General features: G+C 40.1%; 1 protein-coding gene across 6 annotated transcripts in view; it reads right to left on the reverse strand.

Annotated features, from left to right (window-relative positions):
- LOC127570373 (tensin-3-like) overlaps positions 1-23,046 on the reverse strand; it is a 326,270-nt gene that overhangs the window by 193,189 nt on the left and 110,035 nt on the right. For all 6 annotated transcript variants that reach the window (XM_052015880.1, XM_052015879.1, XM_052015884.1 and 3 more), the window contains one exon: positions 974-1,088. In XM_052015880.1, the coding sequence (XP_051871840.1) occupies positions 974-1,088 (115 nt within the window). The remainder of the gene's footprint in view (positions 1-973; positions 1,089-23,046) is intronic.

Genomic DNA, 23,046 nt, shown 5'->3' on the forward strand with positions numbered 1-23,046 from the left:
TTTCTTTTGACACCAGCATCATAGTCTGTTTATTCCTCTGCTCCTGGTAATAGCTGTCCATCTTTTTAGGAATAGTGCTGGCCTATCAATGAGTGGGTGGAAAGGAAATGCCACATCTCTCCCCTCTAAACATTAATACAACAACTCATCATCTGTTACAAAAGTTGATGTATTAAATATTATAAACATCACCAGTAGCTCTTGCAGCAAAATACCGCCATGCATCCATGATCTGAATGTGAACCAAATGTTTGTTTTTCTGCTTAACAAATCCACAAGAATAAAGTACCTTGAAGCAAGCAACAATGGCATGTTCACATACTTTCACATCTGACATTATCTTTTGAACAAAAAATTGTTCTGCATGGAAGTGAACTATGACTTGTATTATCTATCATAAGAAAGCAGGTGCAGTTCTTAGATGAAGCTATCTATAGAAGTACCCACACAAACAGGTACATAAGTAGGTAGTTTAAGCCCCATCAATATAAAGCAAAAAAGAGAAAATCATAAACATAATAGGATACCAAAGGAAAGAAAGCTCAGCAACAGGAAAAAAATATAAAAACATCAAAAGATTAAAGAAAATAAACTAAAAATATGCAGAGAAATAAGAATCCTAAGCAGAACTACGTCAAGACTTTGCATCATTTTTTTTAAAATTTACAACCAGTTTGACTTTCTATTTTATTCACATTGCAATCAGTCCTTAAAGATTTGTTCCTCTATGTGTCTTTGGTTATGCTCTACTTTGTAACATGAACTCCATTCAGTTAAAAATGTTTGTATTCAAGGATCTTATTAACATGAAAAATACTCTGAAACCCAGGACTGATCCCTCATCTTACTGCCACTTGCAGGTGGTATGCTTGTATTACAGTTGACAAAGCTGAAGCATACTAAAATGCAAAGGAAACCTTTAATAGATGAGTAACACTTTACAAATAAGTAATACCACAATTTGGACACTTACCCCTGCATGAAAGGCCTTGATTGCTGTTGATGAGTTGTTTGCAGATGCTGCAGGTTTTTGGTTTCTTGAAAGTCTTGTTCTTGAATGTATGGGAACTGGAAACTAATTCTTCAGGCTGAAACATCAAACATCACACAGCTGCCTCAGCATAATTTGACAAATCAGGTGTTTTACTTCATAGTATAGGAAAAGGAATACTTCTAAAAATATATAGTTCATAAGTAAACACTTGCCAATATACCTAATAATTTCAATCCCAGCTCTGTTAACTATACAAGAAGTTTTATATAACACTAATAGCAAACCAAAACAAGTCTACAATTTTTGCCTTCAGTCAGATTACAACAACACGAATTTAGTTTTTTATTTTGTTGCGTCTTAAAACTGCTGAACTTAAAATGGAGGTGGTGCACAGTAACTATTTATAGTTAAGAGAATGCCTTCAGTACAGCAAACATTCCTAAATACATCACGGAAGCTCAACAAATGTAGACGTCAAGCCAATTAAGGATAAATTAAGAGGCGGAAAAAAGAATGGTGAAAAGAAGGTTCAGGAAAGAGCTTAAGGGGTCATGGAGGTGCAGCTGAATGGTTTGGGAAGGAAGGTCTGGGCGAGTGAGATGGCAAAAGCTAAGATTTCTTGGAGAATAGGAATATTAACAGCAAGGGAAAGGGGTTTGAGGGACGGAACTTTAAGGAATATAAGCATGAGGCCACAATGTGTAAAATTTAAATTTGAGCCATTCTGGGGGAAACAAATGCGAAGATGACAGGTTTAGTAATTGCAGGTCAAGATGGAACAGGTTGTTGGTGTTTCATGTTGATGACCTTTCATCAGAACCCTAACTCTGTCTTTCTCTGTTACGAACCAGCAACAAAAGAAACACACCGAGTCATGTATAAGTGTTAAAAAACTATTTTATTAATAACTACTTATGATAATAAGAAAAATAAAAGTAAAAATGATAGAATGTTAGAATGTTATCTGACGCTTTCAATGTCAACAGCATTGGCCACAGATGTAGTCCTTGACAGGACAAGTTTTCCAAAACAAAGGCTTTCAATCTGGCAGGCTTTCTGCAGGTTTTTAAATTTCTGAACAGAGTCCGGCAAATTAACCCATTGTTCTCCTGGCAATTTTAAAGTTTCTCTTTCTCGATGTCCAGACACAAATTCAAAACCTAAGTTTTCCTGCACTAACTGTCTCACTGCAAACAAAAGCAAATGATCTCCTTCATCCCAAACCTCTGGGAATGGTGTACACAGTTCACAACTACCTTCGAAAAGGGTTCACCAAAAACAGGAATAGGCTTCAAAGGAACGACAAGGGAACTTTGATTCTGTTTTCCTACCATCTCATCACTTGAGTGTACTTTTTCTCTCAATTCAGTAAGCTCAGGGTCTTTAGTCTGCTCCACTATAAATTCTGTCTTGGACAGAGACAAATCTTTATACTTAGACCCAATACAAGGATTTTGATCCTCCAGTGAAGACAGAAAAGTCTCAGACAAGTCATCACAATCTTCCTCCTGTTTAGGGCTGTCACAGGAAATAACATTAGGCTGCACAGGACTATCAGCTAATTCTTTAGCTCTAGCTCTAACAAAACTCCTTCGCTTCATTGCTAACTTATTCTCTATCTGTTTCATTTCTAACTCCATCCTTTTCTGTTCCAACTCCATTTTCTTCATTTCTATCTGGGCATTTATCTTCCTTTGTTCTGCCTCAGCCTCAAACTTCATCTGAGTTTTTTCCCCGTTCAGCCTCTAACTCTAGTTTCCTTCGTTCTAATTCTATCTTTGCTAACTGCACCTGGGCCTCTGAAAGCTCTGGTGTCCTCCCAGGAAACTGTTCTAACTCTTCCTCCCCCAACTCCACTGGTTGAGAAGTCACATCAGAAATCACTGGTTTAATCTCAGGAAACTCAGCTACTTCACTCACCTCAAACACTTCCTTCTCCAAATAATAGACAACTATCATTCTATGAATAACTGCTTTTTTCATAGACTGCTTTACTGCTTTAAGGTTTAGCTTTGTAGCAATTTTTACCAAATCATCCTTTCTTGCCACCTCCAGTCCCTCTGGGGTTGGTGACTCCAAAAATGCATTAATATCCATTGCTGCTGGTTTCCACACACACAAGCCAATCAAAAACAATTTTATCAGACCGACCACAATCGGTCATCCACTAAGACCCCAATTTGTTCAAACTCAGACCTCTAGTACCAGACTTGAGTTTGATTTCAGACCACCCTCGTCAATCTTGGGATCTATCCCGGACGAATCTCGTCAATCTGGGGAACTATCCTGGATGACACTCGTCAATCTGGGGAACTATCCCGGACGAGCCCCCAATTTTGTTACGAACCAGCAAAAAAAGAAACACACCGAATCACGTATAAGTGTTAAAAACTATTTTACTAATAACTACTTATGATAATAAGCAAAATAAATGTAAAAACGTTAGAATGTTAGAAGTAAAAATGTTAAATCTTAAACATTAACCCAAAAACTAAACTCGTAGTGTGTGTGTGTGTGTGTGTGTGTGTGTGTGTGGCAATCTCCCAAACTCCAAGTCCAGGAATAGTTTTCAAAGTTCAGTTCAGCAAGCCATAAGGTGAAACATGAGCAAAGGCTTCTTCAAAACCACCGTTGACTGAAAAGGAAATGTAGAGAGAGAATAGAGAGTAATTACGAAATCCAAATGTTCCACGATGGAACGCATACGACACCTCAGTGTCTACTCAGCAGTGACTACTCCACTGCATCTTCCTCACCCTGAAAGGCTCTCGAATCGTGGCCGTCCACACAAATACCTGTTTCCTTCTACAGGTCAACAACAAAGTGAACTCCACTGCTTTGTTCCGAAGTATCTGCCACCCCTAAACACACCCGAGATGTGGCCGTCCACACAAATACCTGTTTCCTTCTATGGCACGGTAGTGTAGCAGTTAGCGCAACGCTCTTACAGTACCAGCGATCAGGGTTCGATTCCCGTCGCTGTCTGTAAGGAGCTTGTACGTTCTCCCGTGTCTGCATGGGTTTCCTCTAGGTGCTCCAGTTTCCTCCCACATTGCAAAGATGTACGGGTAGGTTAATTTGGGTTTAAAAAAAAAGGGTGGCGTTGGGTTGGAAGGGCCTGTTACCACGCTATAAATAAAACTAAAAAAAAAGGGTCAACAACAAAGTGGACTCCACCGGATTACTCCAAAAATCCATACGTGGATTGTAGTGACAGACACAGTTACTGTTTTTCATCCATCGATAGAGACTAGCAGGCTGGTCTCTCTCTCTCTCTCTCTCTCGTCCGACTGCTGCAAAAACATCAATACCTCCTTTATCTTCTGTTGAGGTCACGACACCACACACACACACACACTACTCTATCTTAAAGGGACATTCACCAATAGTAACCTAGTCCGTAACATCTCTCATTAGATGCTGTCTGAATTACTGAGTATCTTCAACATTTTCTGTCTTAGCTCAGATTTCTGGCATCAATAGTAGTTTTCTTTTGAATTTTTGATTAGTTTTATTTATCCTAAAACAGTAGCAAAGAGAATGAGTTGATTACATAGAACAGTACAGTACAGAACAGGCCCTTGGGCCCACAATGTTGTGCTGACATAGCTAATCCCTCCTACCTACAGGATGCCCATATCCCTCCATCTTCCTCTCATTCATGTGTCCATCCAAGCCCCCAGTGTGTTTGCCTCCACCACCCTATCAGGCAACGCATTCCAGGCATCCACCACGCTCCGAGTAAAAAACTTACCCCTCACATCTCTTCTGAAACTACCCCCTCTCACCTTAACTGCATGTCCTCTGGTATTGGATTGCTCAATAATGGAAAAAAGATATTGCTTGTTCACCCTATGACCCTCATAATTTTATAGTGAAGAGGTTGAGACAAGTGGAGGGAAATCAGCCTCATAAAGCTCTCTCCATTGCCTCAATATCTTTCTTATGATATAGAACTGCAAGCAGAACTCTTCAGTGTTGCATAACCAAAAGTCAATACAGATTTAGCATAGCCTCCCCATGTGTTAATTCTAGAAAGGACAAATAAAAAACTTGTTTTTGTTTTGCTTTTTTTATGGCCTTGCTAATCTGTGATGGAATTTTAGTGAGTGGTGTATTTGTACTACAAGATCCAGTTACCATCCAAGCAAAGAGAGACTTCTTTCCCACCAAAATATGCTGCTTTACATTTTCTGTATTAAACTTAATTTTCCAATTAATGACCTCCAATAATTTACTTCAATCCTCCTCAGCACTGACTCCTCCCCACAATTTGGTCTCATGAGCAAACTTAGAAACTGTTTTTAATTCCAAAGTCTGAATCGTTAATGCAATTCTGAACAGCAGTGATCCCAACATTGCTCCCTGTGGGGCACAGTTACCCACCTTCTTCCACTGTGAATGTCCACCTTTCATTCCCATGTTCTGTTTTCTGTCCTGAGCCCAAATGGCAACCCAGTTTGCTATAATTTCTCCTGATCCTGAACTCTGACCTTCTTGCTATTAATGGATATATTAGCAAAAGCCTTCTGAAAATTCAAATTAGTGTCATCTATTGCACTTCCACTATTAATCTCCGTTTTCTATCCATTGACTGAACAGTCAAGAATAGAAGAGATAAGAATGGTGCAACCAATACAGGTTCGGAGTCAAGCAACAGTGGAGGACCAGCTTTGGTCAAATCCATCTCCAGAAAAGTCAAGGAAAACAGCAAAAGAGAATGTCATTCCAGGCTTTAATCACAGTCTCGCAATAAATCCTGTTGCAAAGATATATCAGTTGGATTAAGAGCAAAAAACAAGCTGCTGCTTGTTTTTTAGTCAATGTTTCGGGTCACAAACTCAAGGAACAGCAACTCGTATTCCACCTGGGTAGTCTACAATCCAACAGCACGAACATTGAGTTCTCCAGAACCCCCTGTTCTTTTCTCCCTCCTTCTGATCCACTCACACGTCTCTTTCTTTCCAAACCACCACCACCCTCCACCGTCCCAGCCCCCTGTTACAGAGTTTCTTTCCTCTGCCCTCTCTGGTTCCAGCTGTCTATCACAGATAACCCACTGGGTCCCTTATTCCCTCCCCTCTACTGTTCCCGTCTGCCCAGCATCCCACCCTTACCTGGTACTACTCATCACCTTCCTTGCATCAGGGTTGCATTACCTGCAGCCCTTTCTACTTATCACCTCCCTGCCTCTTATTGCTCTCTGCACCCTGGCTTCATCCGCCCATCAACTCTCCTCACCAGGATCCACCTTTCACTTGCCAGCACCTGCCTCACCCCTCCCTCTACACTCTTTATACTGGCCATCTCCCCTCTACACTCTCAGTCCTGATGCAGCACCTCGACCCGAAGTATCGGCCATCCCTTTGCCTCATTGGATGCTGCCTGACCCGCTGAATTCCTCCAGCAGTTTGATTTTTGCTCCCGATTCCAGCATCTGCAATCTCCCGTGCCTTCACTTGGATTAATTGTGGATTTACAGTCAATAACACATTTAGAAACTATGGATGAAAATAGGTTACATTTAGGAGAGTGGCTAGTGAGGATCAAGGATCAGATTTTGGAAGAGGTTGCACGGTAGTGCAAGGGCGGCACAATAGTGTAGTGGTTAACGTAACGCTATTACAGTGCCAGCGACCCAGGTTCAATTCCCACTACTGTCTGCAAGGAGTTTGTACGTTCTCCCCATGTCTATGTGGGTTTCCTCCAAGTGCTCCAGTTTCCTCCCACATTCCAAAGACGTACAGGTTAGAAGCTGTGGGCATGCTATGTTGGCACCGGAAGACACTTGCGGGCTGCCACCAGCAAATTCTCGGTAGCGCAAAAAGACGCATTTCACTATGTTTCAACGTACATGTGACTAATAACTATCTTAATATCTTAAAACGTTGATAACAATGAAAGAGAATGTCCAAGGCGAGGAGGCTGTATCGGAAATAAAGTCAGGGCTAGGAATAGTTTTGGATGATTCTAACTGTTGAAGAGTTGAAGGTTGGAGAGCACAGGTGGATGAGATAAGGAATAAATAAGAACGACAGCTTCAAAATTAAAATGGGGCAAGGAAATGGCTGAAGCAACTCAATTGATGCTTCTAGTAACACTGTAGATGATGAAATCCATTTGCTGTTGGACATGGGAGTGAAAGAAAAATGGGAGGGGTTTAAGGAAGCAGTTACTTGTACAGAAAATAGGAGTTATTTTGCTCTGCTGAGAGACTCCAGAGGAAGACAAAGGCTGTCACTAAAGTTCAGAATGAAATATTAGAAACAGTTCATTGACTGAGATTCAAGGCTGAATGTCCAGAGATTATTCACGAGATATGGCCTCTGTTCAAGACGCAAATGGGATTACACGTTGTCAGAAATCCATGCAATAATGTCTTGGCTTTGTGTCTTTGATCACAGGTGGCAGCAGGTTTCCCTGCAGTCATGCTTAAATTGTCCACTAATTGTTGGATTTGTTGGATTCTAGAAACTTCAGTTCCAGTAAAAGTGCTGAAGCCAATTGCAATCCTAACCACCTTCCGACACCACATCTTAAAGACCCAAAAATAGTTATCTACCAGAAAAGGAGCTATAACTGTCTTGTAAACCTTTTTTTTTAAAAAGTAGTTTGCTGATTTTGAATGTTCTTCTGTGGCTTTTGTCTTGTGTGTATTGTTTTAGGTTGATGCACTGAATCATTAATTCCAGGGCCGCTGTGACAACCTGGCAAATTCAGCCTCTGGAAGTGACTGAAGGAAGCAACACACGAACCATCTAAGTGTTTGCTGTAATTCAGAATCAAACTTTAAATCCAGACTAAGGGAAAAGGATATTCACAAAGCATTATTCTTAGGGAAATGTCCATTGATAATAAGTGTTAGGATGAAGTCTGAACAGCAAAAGAAACAGGTCGTTGCTTTGGATTTGAGCTTCATTCTGACATTTGCCCATGTTCTGTCTTGGCAGTACAAGGTCACCAGAGGGCACTTTGAATGTTAAAGTACAAACGAAAAACAGTTCTTCACATTATCAACAGTTGGCTGCTGGTTACTAGATGTTAGTAATTTATCTGGTGAAGCTCATTCTGTTATGAGGCAGCTTGTGACCTGATATTCCACACACCTCTAGCCTTCCACTCCCAATATCTGGTAGAGCATGATCTTCCCTTGTTCCCAACAACAAAAAAACAAAAACGTCATCAGGAGGCAGCCATCTGCGATGCAGGATTCATGAGATTATCGAAACTGCAGCGTCTATTAAGAGTGGCTGACCATCTGGAATGGGTTATTTTGCTTGCCTGATGGGAAAATGCTTTCCCATGATGATATGGTACAAGCGTTTGGTGTTTAAGAATCAGCAGTGCAGCAGTTTAAGACTCCAATTTTTTTAATGCATATTTCCCACAACTCTCTATGAATGTTTAAAATAAAATAAACCTAGGTAAGAAAAGAGAAATTAGTGGAACAATTTTTGGCAAAAAGACTCAAGGCATACATTAAACATAGCAGAACAGTCAAAAATTTTTGGTCCTTAATTAATTTGGCCCATTAATGCTTGAACAATTGTTTCAACCAGATGGCTGAAATGCTTAAATGAAATATGTTACTGATCCTAACAATCCCAGGTTTAACTCCTGATCCATATGGAATTAGTTGATCTCAGCCAACGTCGTTGCTAATGGCTACAATTCGTCTTAGTATCTCCGAGTGAGATTACAGAAATTAATAGCCTCCATTCCCTTCCTGATTATTATTCAGTGACTCTTGCTAAGATTATACAGGCAGTTATCACACGAGGGCAGAATCAAGCATATCTGTGAAGATCAATTAGGCTGTAAACAGTCAGGGTCCTCACAAATTTAGTTCAAGAAATCAGGCAACATCTTTGAGACAAATGAGACATGGAGCAAAATCCGAGACTATCAAATGTATTCATGCTGCATAACTTCACTCTTTCTTCAGTGGTGTACTACTAAAGGGGTTTGTTAGACCACATTAAATTTCAGCTCCACATTAGTTGAAAGAGTCCCCACAAAACAAATTAGTGGATAATTAACAAAAGTAAAAATCCAGCATGGTTGTGTTAAAGTTCATATAAGAAAAATATTAGAATACAAATATATTGTTAGAAAACTGTATAAAGTGAAAATGGAAACCATACATTTGGAGTCCAAGTCATGCCAAATCACAAACACTTGTGTACAATGTTGAGATGACTGAGCACAACGTTCTACACTGAAGGTAAAGCCCCCTTAAACTTGCCAAATCTCAAGGTTAATAAAATGTTCTCTTTTTATAGTGCACGAGTCGATAAATCTTTAGCTTAAACATTAAGAAAACAGGACCAAACTGTTTTTAAAACTTCTATATGCCTATGAGTTATACTTTTCAACAGAAGTTATGGGGAATACTGTAAAGTTAAGCGACAAAGCCAAGTCTGTTCTGTGTTATTCACATTCCAGCTCTCTGCAGGGTAATTTAACACGGCTGCTTTTACAGAAAGCTAACTCTGTTCATCGTCAGATCACCTCATTTCACATATTTCCACATATTCTCAGGCAGAATGGCAGGAATTTCATAACCATTAGGAGTTTTCAAAATCCAAAGGATTTTGTTACACAAAACAGACCACATATCCGTGACAGCATGGATCTCTAGACAGGATTCAAGGCCAGAATCACTTGCACTTTTAGGAAGGTTTAACTTGGATATTACACAGCCGCTCTATTCAGAATGAAAACACTGAACACTATTAATTTAGAACAACCTTCTCCAGCACAAATACTTGTCACTTTAAAAAAAAGTGCAGAATGTAACAGCGTTGCACACGTTTCTTTGCAAGCAGTAAATATATTTGAGTAGTATCCAGAATTCATGCATTTACATTTTTTTCCCTTAGCTTTCAGCACCGAGAATGAATAAACTGATTTCTTGAATGAGAGACAATTAAAGATTCCTTCCAACCAACAAGAATTGTGGCAGTATAATTTGTTTACTATAACACAAAAATAACCTTGTATCTTTGAAAAGTAAAGTAACACCAGATTGTTCATTGGTTCAGAGCACCTGAAATACAAACAGCATCTAAGGTGATACCACAGACAATTCTTCTATTATTGTAAAACATTAAAATAAGTGAGTAGACACCCCCACTGAAAAGAAATTCATACAAATATTTATTACATTTGGTCACCATTGCCAAATTTTGCACCCGATAAAGGAAAGTGTGTAGTTTAGCTGATCTTAAGGAATACATCCACACTAAATCTTTCATCTATGACAGGCAGTCCCCAGGTTACGGCAGGGTTCCATTCCTGTGAACCGCTTGTCAGCCAAACTGTTCGCAAATCGGAAATGCGGCCGCAAACTGAGTTCCCATGCGGTAGAAGATGCTTGCAGCCCCACAGCAGCTGGCGAATCCATCCTGCTGGTCTTCCAAATGCTTGTTCGCATGTACTGACTGAACATGTAAGGCATTTGTAAGCTGGGGAAGACCTGTGCTTCATGAGTCAACATAGGGTTGAAGTTCAAACATTCATAAAGAGAAAATGCTAAACAAAATAGATGCAATTGCTGGATAACTTTGCTACGATGATGCAGAATATCATATCTGCAAAAATTCTCAAATCTGCATGTAAAAATTGAGAAGCATTCTAATAAAGTAGCATCCACATCTGGTTTTATTTTTCACTTTGAATATATTTGAACAAACATAGTTTTACCAACACAATTTGCTTTTTAGAATACAATGCATCATTAATGCCCTTTGAATATTGCACAACTAATTAAGTCCTTGCATTTACTTTTCATGCGATCTTTTTAATATCTTGCTGAAATATTGCAACAGTTTCAACAAAAAAATGTATGTACATCATCTCTGTCATTCAGCAACTAAATACCACAGCAAAATTTGCTGGAAAGTGGCTTTATTATTTCAGCTTAAATCTTGTTGTTTGGACACAGGAATGTTGCTTTCAACTGCTTTTTTTGGATGACTTACCAACAAAGGCTGTGATCCCATAGAGCCCATTTTCCACATGCCACACAATCCAATGTTGATAAAATGCAGTACGTAATTGCAAAGTAAAACAGGATCTTCTACTCTGAGCTTCAAACATTAGTTATTTAATTTCTTCTTGCTATATAATCACTGACATAGCCAATGCAGTAATCTAAGAAGAGTGGGATAAATAGGGCTTTATAATGATTCCAACAGTACAGACTTTCCTTTTAGTTTTTGTTAAGGAGATGCCCTACCATGACCTTCTCATATATGAACTGCAAAGAAGGCTCAATCAAGGGAAGGCTGAAAGGGTCCTTTATGATGGGGGAAGGTATTAGTAAACCTCCTCCTGTCAAAGTAAAATTTACAGTAATTAAGCTCACAGAAAATTCTTTAAGCATAGATGTGACTTGGCCAGCTGGCTTTCAGTTTTCAGATAAAAAAGCTCTTCAAACAGACTACACAAAATATTTATACCTCAAAAAGATAACATCAGATTTAGGTGATAAATAATTGGCTTGTGTCCTTATCACTTCATAGAATTAGATAAGTAGATTCAAAATACTGATGATTTTATGCTTTAGCTGGAGTTAAAAGTCCTCAGCAAACACATCATTGAAGTTGAAGGAAGTATCGGAAAAGTTCTCACAGTGGAAATTGTTTTATGGAAACCTTTTACCAAACATTAATTAATTAAGTATCATGTACTGTCATCTCTCTCTAGACAAACATTGAGAACAACTTGTCAAATTTTATTTGAGCAAAAGCTAAATTGCAATGACAGCACACTGGGGCACCTCAGACTGATGACGGATTAGGATTCTCTGTCTCCTTGTCAACATCAGGAAGAACCCCTGAACAATACTCCCCATCGCTCAACCAGTTTTGACATGTAGAAGATCAAGTATACTACATTCTCCAATCCAAGATCCAACGGCACATGGGAAAAAAATGCCATGCAAAGGTTAGATTATTCGCTCAGAAAATGAAAGTATAGTTACTGTGTCATATGGATTCAAAATTCCCAGGTCAATCTTTAATCTGAGGCCAGATAATAGCATAACATATGCACTATCAGTTGATACACCATAAGAGTGGTAGCATGACACCAGCTGCACCCCATGTTATTGAACATCATTTCAGTGTAAAGACCACCAGTCCGTCTGTCTCTGCAAAGGTTACCATAAAAAAATGCTGCTTTGCACAGAGAAAGTTCTTATATAAGTAAAGTAGCTTCTTCTTATTAGCTTAAATACAAAAAAAAAGTGCTGGAGGAACTCAGTGGGTCAAGCAGCATCTGTGGGGAGGAAAGGAACTGTCGCATTTCCTTCGCTCCTCACGCGCCCCCCCCCCCCCCCCCCCACACACACACACACACACACACACACACACACACAAATGCTGTTCAACCTGCTGAGCTCCTCCAACAGTTTTTTTTGCTCCGGATTCCAACATCTGCAGTCTCATGTCTCCCTGTTAGCTTAAATTACTGGCAATCCTCCAATCTCCAAAATAAGGGAGAAGGAGAGAGAAAAAATGACAATCAGAAGTGGAATTGCTTGAATTTTCATCCAAGTTAGTTTCATCTTGTTCCTCTAACTGTATATTGTACCAAATTTTAACTAAAAAAATTATAGGTGTCAAATTGAGGAACAACCCCTTATACAAGTTCCTTCAGTCTCATTTCTGGTGAGCTTATTGTCTGAAAAGAACTCTTCTCAAAGGCAACGGTGGCTTAAATAATGTTTATCCGTATCCCATTATTTGCCTGAGGATGGTCTTCATAACAGCCCATTTCAGTAGTCCTTTACTGTTTTCATTAACCACTTCTTACTGCAATTGCTCAACAACAAAATGCTCCAAATTAGAAAAGATGAATTATTTGCCATAATTTGCCAACTGCTATTGCTGAACTCCAGTGCACTGCTTTTCTAAGATATCCTTACATTCTCTCTGATTCTGCAGAGTTTAGTTAGGAGCCCATGAATCTCTTCAGCTGTTGGTCTCTTTTCTGGGATCAACCAACAACACTGCAGAACTTCATGCCATTTGTCAGAGTGAGTCAATTCCAGATCCCAGCTATGGGTCAAGGAACTTAATTTATTGTAGCATGTGACCTGCTGCTACTCTGTTGTTTCAGTATAGAGAATGCCAGGAAGTCTGCCTGCCTCTGTAGACAAGGCCATTGTTAGGAATACCACTTTGCACTATACAAGTATTTTTATGAACAAAGTACCTTTGTTTTGTGGTTTAAATTACTGGTTACCATAACAGAGTATTGGAGAGAAGAGAGATTATGGAGTCAAGAAGATGCCAACAAGGACAGTAACTGGGATTTAAAGGTAATGTCAGTTCCGAAGCGAAAACAGTCAGTGAAAGTTGCCACTACTGATCACCAAATAGTGACCATTCTAGAGATCGCGCAATTCCTAATGCAGGACTGGTAGCAGGTTCCCAGGAATAAATTATCTGCCATCATTCAATGATGGATTCAGGTTTCACTGAAGTGGAAAAGGGGATGAAGCTGTTGGCGAGACCTACTGCCACTCATCACAGTGGCCTCATGCCAGATTCACAGTGACCAGCTCTGAGCACTGAACTAGATGAAGTTGACAGTACAAAGACAATGACCAGAAAGCGACCAGAACACCAAGGGCTAAATTTCCAAGGGCAGTTTACGCAACCAAGTTTGCTTTCCCTTGAATTTAGCAATTTGATTGCCTTTGTCAAGGTATTAGGGGAAGTGATGGACAGAACCTATTTCTGATGGTAGGGGACTAAGGCTAGGAGGCTTAGTCTAAAGATTAAAGATACATTATTTCAAAGCAACGTAGGAAACAAAACTTGAAACCCTCTTCTTCAAATGCAATTAATGGTCAATTGTTCATTTAATATGTTTCATAGATTGCTGTCCACCAAGAAATCAAGGGAAATGGAGAAAAGGTGGGCACATGGAGTTAAATGGTAAGGCAACAATGACTTTACTAAGCAGTGGAACAATCTCAAGGGTTTAAGTATCCTACTCCTATTTTTATGTTCAATGGTCAGAAGGTCCCCATCATTTGCTTCAACAACAACTAAAACTTTCACTTACATTGTCGCTTCAACAAAGTAACACGTCCCAGAGTGGATCACAAGAATGTTAACAAAAGTTGGCACTCTGCCACACGAGATACCAGGGCATTACTGTTGTTGCCTTCGCTGTGTCCCCGTTCAGCATTCCAAGTCTTCCTCCAACTTAACTTGCTATCCTCTCCTTTTCCTTTACTTATTTTCTTTAAGGTCAGAGATGGGTTTCTCACAACCTCTGTGATCTCTCTGCATTTCTTATCCTTTCAACTTCCCGTTACCATCTTTCCTGAGCTAACACACCTTTATTTTATCCCTCACTACTACCCTCTGAACTCGGCACTCAGCATTGGAATCCCCACACCTCATCCATCATCCTCTTCTGTGCCATTCACCCCAGTAAAAAATAAAGGAAAAGGATTGGCTGCTTCCCTCTCTCTCTCTCACACTCACAGATGTTAACAATTCAAGTCACTATCAGGTGCAAAATAGCAATAAAAAACACGTAGGATACCTTTTATTTGACTGTCCTAATGCCATTCCTACTCTCTTTTCTAAAAACACTGCCCATAAAACAAAAACAATTAACACATCAACCTATCTGCTCGGTTATTTACCTATCATAAAGTAGACCAGTATTTCATTATCAGCATTTTACTTCTATAAATAACTCTACCCTTCAAAGTCCACTGCAATGTTGTTAGGTATTGTTTTGATGTAAACATTACTGAAATTGTGTGATATCATGCATTCCCTATAACTGTTTATGCTCCATGGCTAAATATGAATATTGCATTGACCTTTCAGTCTCAACTCTTTAGTTGGATACAGCCACAGTCTCAATAACCACTAAGTTCATGCATTTTACAGGAAATTGAAGCTATCCAGCTGTGTAAATTAAGGATTACTACCTGCCTACAGAATAAAGATATACATCTAGAACCCTGATCACAGCAAAAATGCCATAAATGAAATTAGATATTATTAATCACTTCAATGAAGCAAAAAATGAAAAATTAATAACCCACTTTAGATAAGCGGCCCTTGAGAAGATACGCTAGATTTTGTTTTAAGGTTTCAGCTTTATTTTTGTTGCAGGTACATTGTCAATCATTCTGCGTTTTAGTTCTTGAAGGGTTCTACACAAACCATGAGGCGATCAGCTCAGAGTTGCCCACGTGCCCAACCATTCAGTAACAGATGAAGTTGGAGGGTTAGATGGGTACCTGGTTTGTCCATGATTCTCTAAGGGGTTGAAATTTGCAGTTTTCCATTTCAGAGACACGGGTGATGAGATTTGGAAAATTCTGAATGAACAGTTCACAAAAATTCTTCACATTTATCATTCAACCATGGTGAAAAACAGCAGATCCTAGCACTGCTCCATTTGTATTAAATCCACTCTCTTTGATTGACTTCCATGTGTCTTTTTTCTCTGGTATTTTGCTCTCTTTCTCCATTGTGAAAACAGTCAACACAGTGTCACTTAAACATACCAGTTCTTCATTTCCCATTCTGGTCTAGCTTGCATCAACAAACCAACATTCTTCCTTTAATATTCTTCCCTGAACACTTATTTCACATGGTTTCAGATTAAATACAACAGATATTTGTATTTGAGTTAGAACTGAATATATCTGGCAAATGGGATTAGGACAAACATCAGCACAGATCAGTTGAACCAAGCAGCTTAATTTCACATTCTGTAATTCACTATGTAACTCTATACAATCTGCTCAAACATCTGCTTGAAAAGATTAACAACAACTTAAAAAGTCATGAAAAACAAAGAGCATAGAACAAAGACTTAAATACTATAATATGTACTAAAACATCTTGGATTCTTGCAATTTAAATCACATGCAGCTTTACATCTTCTTTGTTCAAAAAATAATATCTAATTATTTCAGAACTAAAATCAACATTATGACAGAAAAATAGTTGCCAGCAGAATTTTTTTTAAATACAAGTAATAGGGGTCAAGTGGGTATCGACAGGCCAGTGGAATAGGCAGAAATGTGGCACAAGAATGCAGGAAAAAATGTGAGGTGTTACATTTCAGCATTAAGAATAAGAAGCAAAATAAACTTGTGGGCACAATTCTAAAGGGGTACAGGAACAGTGAGATTTGTGAATATATGTTCATAGTTGGTTGAAAATAGTGGGACAGGTTGAGAAAATGGTCAAAACCAAAACACATACAGGATCCCAGGCTTTAAAAATAGAAGCGCAGAATGCAATAGCAAGGAAGACATGATAAACATTGATAAAACGCTGGCTAAGCCACAAATAGAGCCTTGTGCCCAGTTCTGGAGGCAAAGTTTTAGAGAAAAGGTGCATTAGGAATTGACTTGAATGAGGGACTTTAATTATTTGGAAAGACTGGAGAAGCAGTGGCTCATCTCCCTGGAACAAGAGGGTTACAACAGATCTGAAAGAGGTATTTAAAAATCATAGAGACTATACACAGTTGGTAGAAACAAATTCTTTCCATAAGCAGAAAAATCCAAAGGATGAAGATGATTGGCAAAAGAATCAAAAGAGATGCGAGGAAAAACCAATGAGTGGTCAGGATCTAAAATGCATTGCTGGGGTAGTCTACAGTGGAGGCAAATTCAATTTCAACATTCAAAATGGAACTGAATAAGTACTTGAAGGAAAAATTGCAAGGCTCTGGGAAAAAGATGGGACTAGCTGGACTGCTCTTGTGGAGATAGCATGGACTTGATGGACCATATTACTTTCTTACATACTGTATCCTTTGTGATTCTTGGAACTATAAAACACATGCTAATGTCCTCAAATCAATAACTTTCCAATAATTAAAAACTGTATTAATTATAACTTTAGCAAGGATACTTGAAATAGCTGACACACATTGATGAATCATTTACCATTTGCCAAATCTCAGCCCCTCAATGAACCGTGCATTCAGAAGACTGGCCTGATTACTGGGATGGATGAGCAGCTTAATACTGGGATGGCTCAAATGATCACAAACTGAATCTCCATTTTCTTTTCTAGCTGATGTGTGAGGAAGACCAGGACTATCTGCAATGTTAATATCCTGTTCAACTTTACACGATTATATTCTCAGAAATGGAATTACTGCCTCCTCCCCATTCCCTATCACTTGTTTCTACCCTGTCTCAGCCCATCAACCATAACCACCCTAATTTTGTCACATTCAGACAACTTCTCTAATGTTCTCCTGACCAAGTGCTCCTCGCACCACACCTTCACAATCAATGTCTGCAATAGCTTCAAGTCTCCTGAATCATCAAAATTACAATTCTTATCCGAGTACTGGAAACTCTTCATTATCTAAATCTAGCAAATGCTATAATCTCCTCCACTCTGAAAAATCATCTTCCCTCTCCCACATAGACAGGTTTTCTTTCACTCTGCTCTTTTGTGAATCCAATCAGCCTTTTGCCACTCTTCGAGAGGTAGTGCTTCTTCTTTGCTTTCTTTAAAACCTTCCTTGAAAATTGTCTTTACCCTCCTGTTCTCGGCACACACTTTTTCAAATGCCTCCAAGAAGTGCCTCGAGGATTTTGTTTTAAAAATTCTATAGACAGTAAATGTGAATACAAGCTATTTTGGTAACTGTATTGAAACTCAAAGTTTCAAAATTTTCAATTCCACACAAATTTATTTCAACACAGGTAAAAAAAAAACTGCTTTCTGCAAGTTGTACAATGATACCAAATGAGCCCTTCTGGAATCTTTTTCACTTTCATTTTATTGCCAACAATGCACTGCAGTTCTTAAAGAATAATTAGCCTTTGTGCTCCATTTCAGCAATGAGCCTTCTTACATTATTGATCAAGGTTGCTTTCAACATCTAAGAAACAATCTTACTCAAAGGATCCAATGTTCTTGACACTTAGGCAGTGGCTATAATTAAACTTAGAGGTATTAGAAACTGCAGATGCTAGAATCTGGAGCAAAAACTGCATGACCAACTCAATAAGTCAAGTAGCGTCTGTGGAGGCAAAGGAATGGTCAACATTTTGGGTCAAGACTCTGCATCAGGACAGAGTGTAGAGGGAAGGTAGCCAGTATATAGAAGTGGAAGGGAGAGGTGAAACAGGAGCTGCTAAGTGATAGAACGTAGAACAGTACAGCACAGGAACAGGCCCTTTGGCCCACAATGTTGTGCCGAACTAATTACATCAGTAATAAAATGCTTCCTACCATTTCCCTCACATTCATGTGCCTATCTAAGAGCTTCTTGAATGCGCCTATTTTATTTGCCTCCACCACCATCCCAGGTAGCACATTCCAGGCACCCACCATTCTCTGTGCAATAAACTTGCCCTGCACATCTCCTTTGAACTTACCCCCTATCACCTTAAATGCATTCCCTCTGGTATTAGACATTTCAACCCTAGAGAAAAAATACTGGCTCTCTACTCTATTTATGCCTCTCATAATCATATAAACCTCTATCAGATCTCCCCTCAGCCTCCACTTGCCCGTAGAAGACAGACCACTACCCTCTGTCTTCTACGGGCAAGCCAGTTCTGAATCCAAATGGTCAATACACCATGGATCCCATGCATCTTAATCTTCTGGGTGAGCCTCGCATGAGGGACCTTGTCAAACACTTCACTAAAATCCATGTAGACAACATCCACAGCTGTACCTTCATCAAATCACCCTCGTCACCTCGTCAGAAAACTCAATCAATTTAGTAAGGCACGACTTGCCCTGCACAAAGCCATGCTGACTGTCCCTAATTAGGCTATGGTTTTCCAACTGCTCATAAATCCTATCCCTAAGAATCCTTTCCAGTAACTTCCCTACTGCTTACATGATACAGTTACCAGGATTATAGCCGTTTCCCTTCTTGAATAATGGAACAACATTAGCTACTCGCCAGTCCTCCAGGACCTTGCCTGTGGCTAGAGAGGACACGAAGATATTGGTCAAGGCCCCAGCAATCTCATCTCTTGCCTCTCTCAATAACCTGGGGTATATCCCATCAGGCCCTGAGGACTTATCCACCTTAATGCTCTTTAAGAGACCCAACACTACCTCCTCCTTTATCTCGAAATGCTCTAGTATATTAGCATGCTCCACACCGATCTCCCTACCCTCCACATCCTTCTCCTTGGTTAATGCTGATGCAAAGTACTCATTAAGGACCTCACCCACATCCTCCACTTCCAAGCACATGTTCCCTCCTTTATACTTCAGTGGTCCTACCCTCTCCTTAGTTATCCTCTTGCTCTTTACGTATGTATAGAATGCCTTGGGATTCTCTTTAATCCTACTTGCCAAGGACTTTTCATGGCCCCTCCTGGCTTTCCTAATTCCCTTCTTGAGTTCCTTTCTGGCTTCTTTATAATCCTCAAGTGCTCTGTTTGATCCTAGCTTCCTAAGCTTTACATACTTTTCCTTTATTTTCTTGACTATCTTTTCTAAAACTGGAACACTGAGCACCCATTCCTGTCCCTCTCTCAACCAAGTCTCTGTTATGTGCACACCATCACAGTCCCATGTACTGACCCATGCTCCAAGTTCATCACCCTTGCTCATAATACTCCGAGCATTCAAATGCACACACTTCGAACTGCCCGTCCCATCATGTCTATTACTTTGCTCCTGCCTGTTTTTACTGGCCTTGACATCTACCTTCCTCTCAATCCCTCCACTTTCTGACCCGGTGCTCTGGTTCCCATCCCCCTACCAAACTAGTTTAAACGCTCCCGAGTAGCACTAGCGAACCTCCCAGCTCAATGATAGGTGAAAATAGATAAGGGAATCTATATCAGTGAGACCAAACTTAGACCAGGCGACCCTTTTGCAGAGCACTTGTGCTCTTGTTGGCAACAGCCATCTTGAGCTTCCGGTTACCTGCCATTTCAACTCCCCTTCCCATTCCCATTCCCAAGCAGACCCGTCTGTCCTTTGCCTTTTCCACTACTGCAGAGAGCCCCGATGCAAGCAAGAAGAACAGCACCTCATATTCTGCTTGTGTAGCCTACAACCCAAATGTACGAACATTGAATTTTCCAGTTTCAGGTAATCCATACCCCCTGTGTTCCTTTCCCACTCCCACCAGTCCACCCAGGTTCTCTCTCCCTTTGTCCACCTTTTCCACTCACCCTCCCCTCGTTACCAAGACTCATTACCCTCCCACACCTCCTTCCATCTGGCCATCACCCGCATACCTGAGTTCCTTCTCCCTTGGTTCACCTTACCTGTCCCCCTGCCCCACCTGGTTCCACCTGACGTCATCCATCCCTCATCTGGTTCCACTCATCACCTACCAGCCTCTGTCTCTACCCAACCCCACCTGGCTCCATCTGCCCATTATTCTCTCCCCTCACCTGGTTCCACCCTTCACCTGCCAGCCTCTGCCTCACCCCTCCCTCTCACCTCTTTATACTTGCCATCTCCCTCTGCAATCTCAGTCCTGATGCAGGGTCTTGACCCAAAAATGTGCTGCTTAACCAGCAGTTTGTGTTTTTGCTAAAATTAACTTTCTGCATAAATATCCAAAATGCAACAAACAATGAACCACTCTGGAAAAAGCCGTACACAGTGTTCTTTTCACAGGTCAATGTGGTCTAAGTCATAAGGTGAACAAAACCTTCCTAGTTTTGGGCATTTAACACAATCATCCCATCCAGACTCATCATCAAGCTTCAAGACCTGGGGCTCTGTATCTCCCTCTGCAACTGGATCCTAGACTTCCTCATTGGCAGACCTCAGTCAGTGAGGATCAGTAAAAATAACTCCTCCTCACTGATCATCAGCATAGATGCACCTCAAGGCTGTGTGTTAAGTCCCCTGCTCTACTCTCTATACACACGTGACTGTGTGGCTAAACACAGCTCCAATGCCATCTTTAAATTCACCAACGACATTACTGTTGTTGGACAAATCACAGGTGGCAATGAGTCAGCTTCCCGGAGCGAGATAGGACACCTGGTTGAGTGGTGCTGCATCAAGAACCTCTACTTCCCTTCAACCGTTCAGTTCTTCAATCAACTGGCAAAACCCCAATCACTCCAGATTAGCAACACTATGACCACTCTGATCACTTTGCACTAAAATGGACTTTGTTTTGTTTTGTTCTAATTGTGTTTTTTCTTGTGAATACTGGGTATAACTTATGTTTTTCTTGTGAATGCTACTTATATTATATGTGCCTGTGATGCTGCTGCAAGTAAGCTTTTCATTGCACCTGTGCATACATGTACTTGTGCATATGACAATTAACTCGACTTTGACTTACAACTAATGCTCACGTCACAGCTAGGTTGTGCTTCCAGATTACGTGATTAAAGGAGGACATGCATTTATATAGGTCTTTTCATAATCTCTAGACATCCCAGAGCATTTCACAGACATTTAGTACTTTTGAGCGTTGTTTTCATTGTAACATAAGAAACCAGTGTGTACTATTCACATCACTGTTTGTGGAAGCTTACATAATGAAAAAAATGGTAAAGTTGGGATAAATATTCATCAGAATGGCAGAGGAGCTCTCCTGCTCTTACAGTCAAAGAGAATCATAGAATCACGAGTCCATCAATTTACACTAATCCTACATTAACCCCATTTTCTGTTCTCCCCACAATCTCATCAACATTCCCCCCCACCCCAGAACTTACCACTCACCTACACTAGGGTCAATGTACAGTGGCCAATTAACCTACCAACCCACACGTCTTGGGGACATGGGAGGAAACCAGAGCACCCGGAGAGAACCCACATGGTCACAGGGAGAACGTGCAAACTCCACTCTGGCAACACTGGAGGAGGTCAGGATTGAACCCAGGTCTCTGGTACTCTGAGGCAGCAGCTCTACTGGCTGTGCCACTGTGCCACCCCGTTCCTTGAAAAGTGCCATGGGATTTTTTTTTCCATCCACACTTGGGGCCTCAGTTTATCATCACATCCAAAAGACAGCAAATCCTAATAATATTTAGGGCTCTATTCCTATCCTGGAGTGTCAACTTAGAAATCTGTGATCACGATCTGTGACTCAACGACAAGAGTATTGCCTCTTGAGCTAAGGCAGCTACTTCAGTTCACTGCTCGGAATTCATACATAGGCTGCCATAAAAGTTCATGAGATAAAATACTTAAGCATGAAATGAATAAAAACAATTCAGATATATTGTGATATTTCAAATGTCACAGATAAACTGAAAGACCCACCTAAATGTTGGGATTCAAAGTTCCATTCAATTAAAGGTGTAGGATGTTAATCAGAACCACAGACTTGCAGTTCACTTTGAGTGTTATGTTCTCACTATTCTGAATATATTGTCATCAAAGTCAGCTAAAACAGGACTAATTTAATACAGAAAATCTGTCCTCAATTCTGTGCTCAATTTCAAATTTCTTTCTGGCATCCATGCTTAGTGAATATTCCTTATTTCCTGCAACTACAACTTGTGGCTCACATAAATTCAGAGTCACAAAGCAAAACAGCATGGAAACAGCCCTTTGGCCCAACTCATCCATGCTGACCAAGATGCCCATTTAAACTAGTCCCATTTGCCTGTGTTTGGTCCATAGCCCTCAAAATCTTCCCTATCCACATACCTGCCCAAGTGTCTTTTAAATGTCGTTATTGTCTCTGCCTCAACCACTTCCTCTGGCAGCTCCTTCTATATATGCACCACCCTCTGCGTCAAGTTGCTGCCCCTCAGGTCCCCTTTAAATCTTTCCCCTCACCTTAAACCTGTGGAGTCTTTAAAATGGTAAAATAGTCCAATAAAATTCAGGAAGTGCAGTCAGACTAACATTGCATTTAGATAAAAGAAAGAAACCTTAGGGCAGATCATAAAATGCTTGATCAGATGCTTGGTTTTCAGTCAGGTTTTAAAGTGGATAAAGACACAAGAATATTTGGAGAAAGAATTCCAGAATTTGATTCCCTTGTATTATTTCAGTTTTCCAAATTTAACCCCATGGTGATGGCGAATCAGTCATGTTATTGGATGAATAATCCAGAAACTGGACAAACAA

Source organism: Pristis pectinata, chromosome 5, assembly GCF_009764475.1.
Source record: "Pristis pectinata isolate sPriPec2 chromosome 5, sPriPec2.1.pri, whole genome shotgun sequence".
NCBI lineage: Eukaryota > Metazoa > Chordata > Chondrichthyes > Rhinopristiformes > Pristidae > Pristis > Pristis pectinata.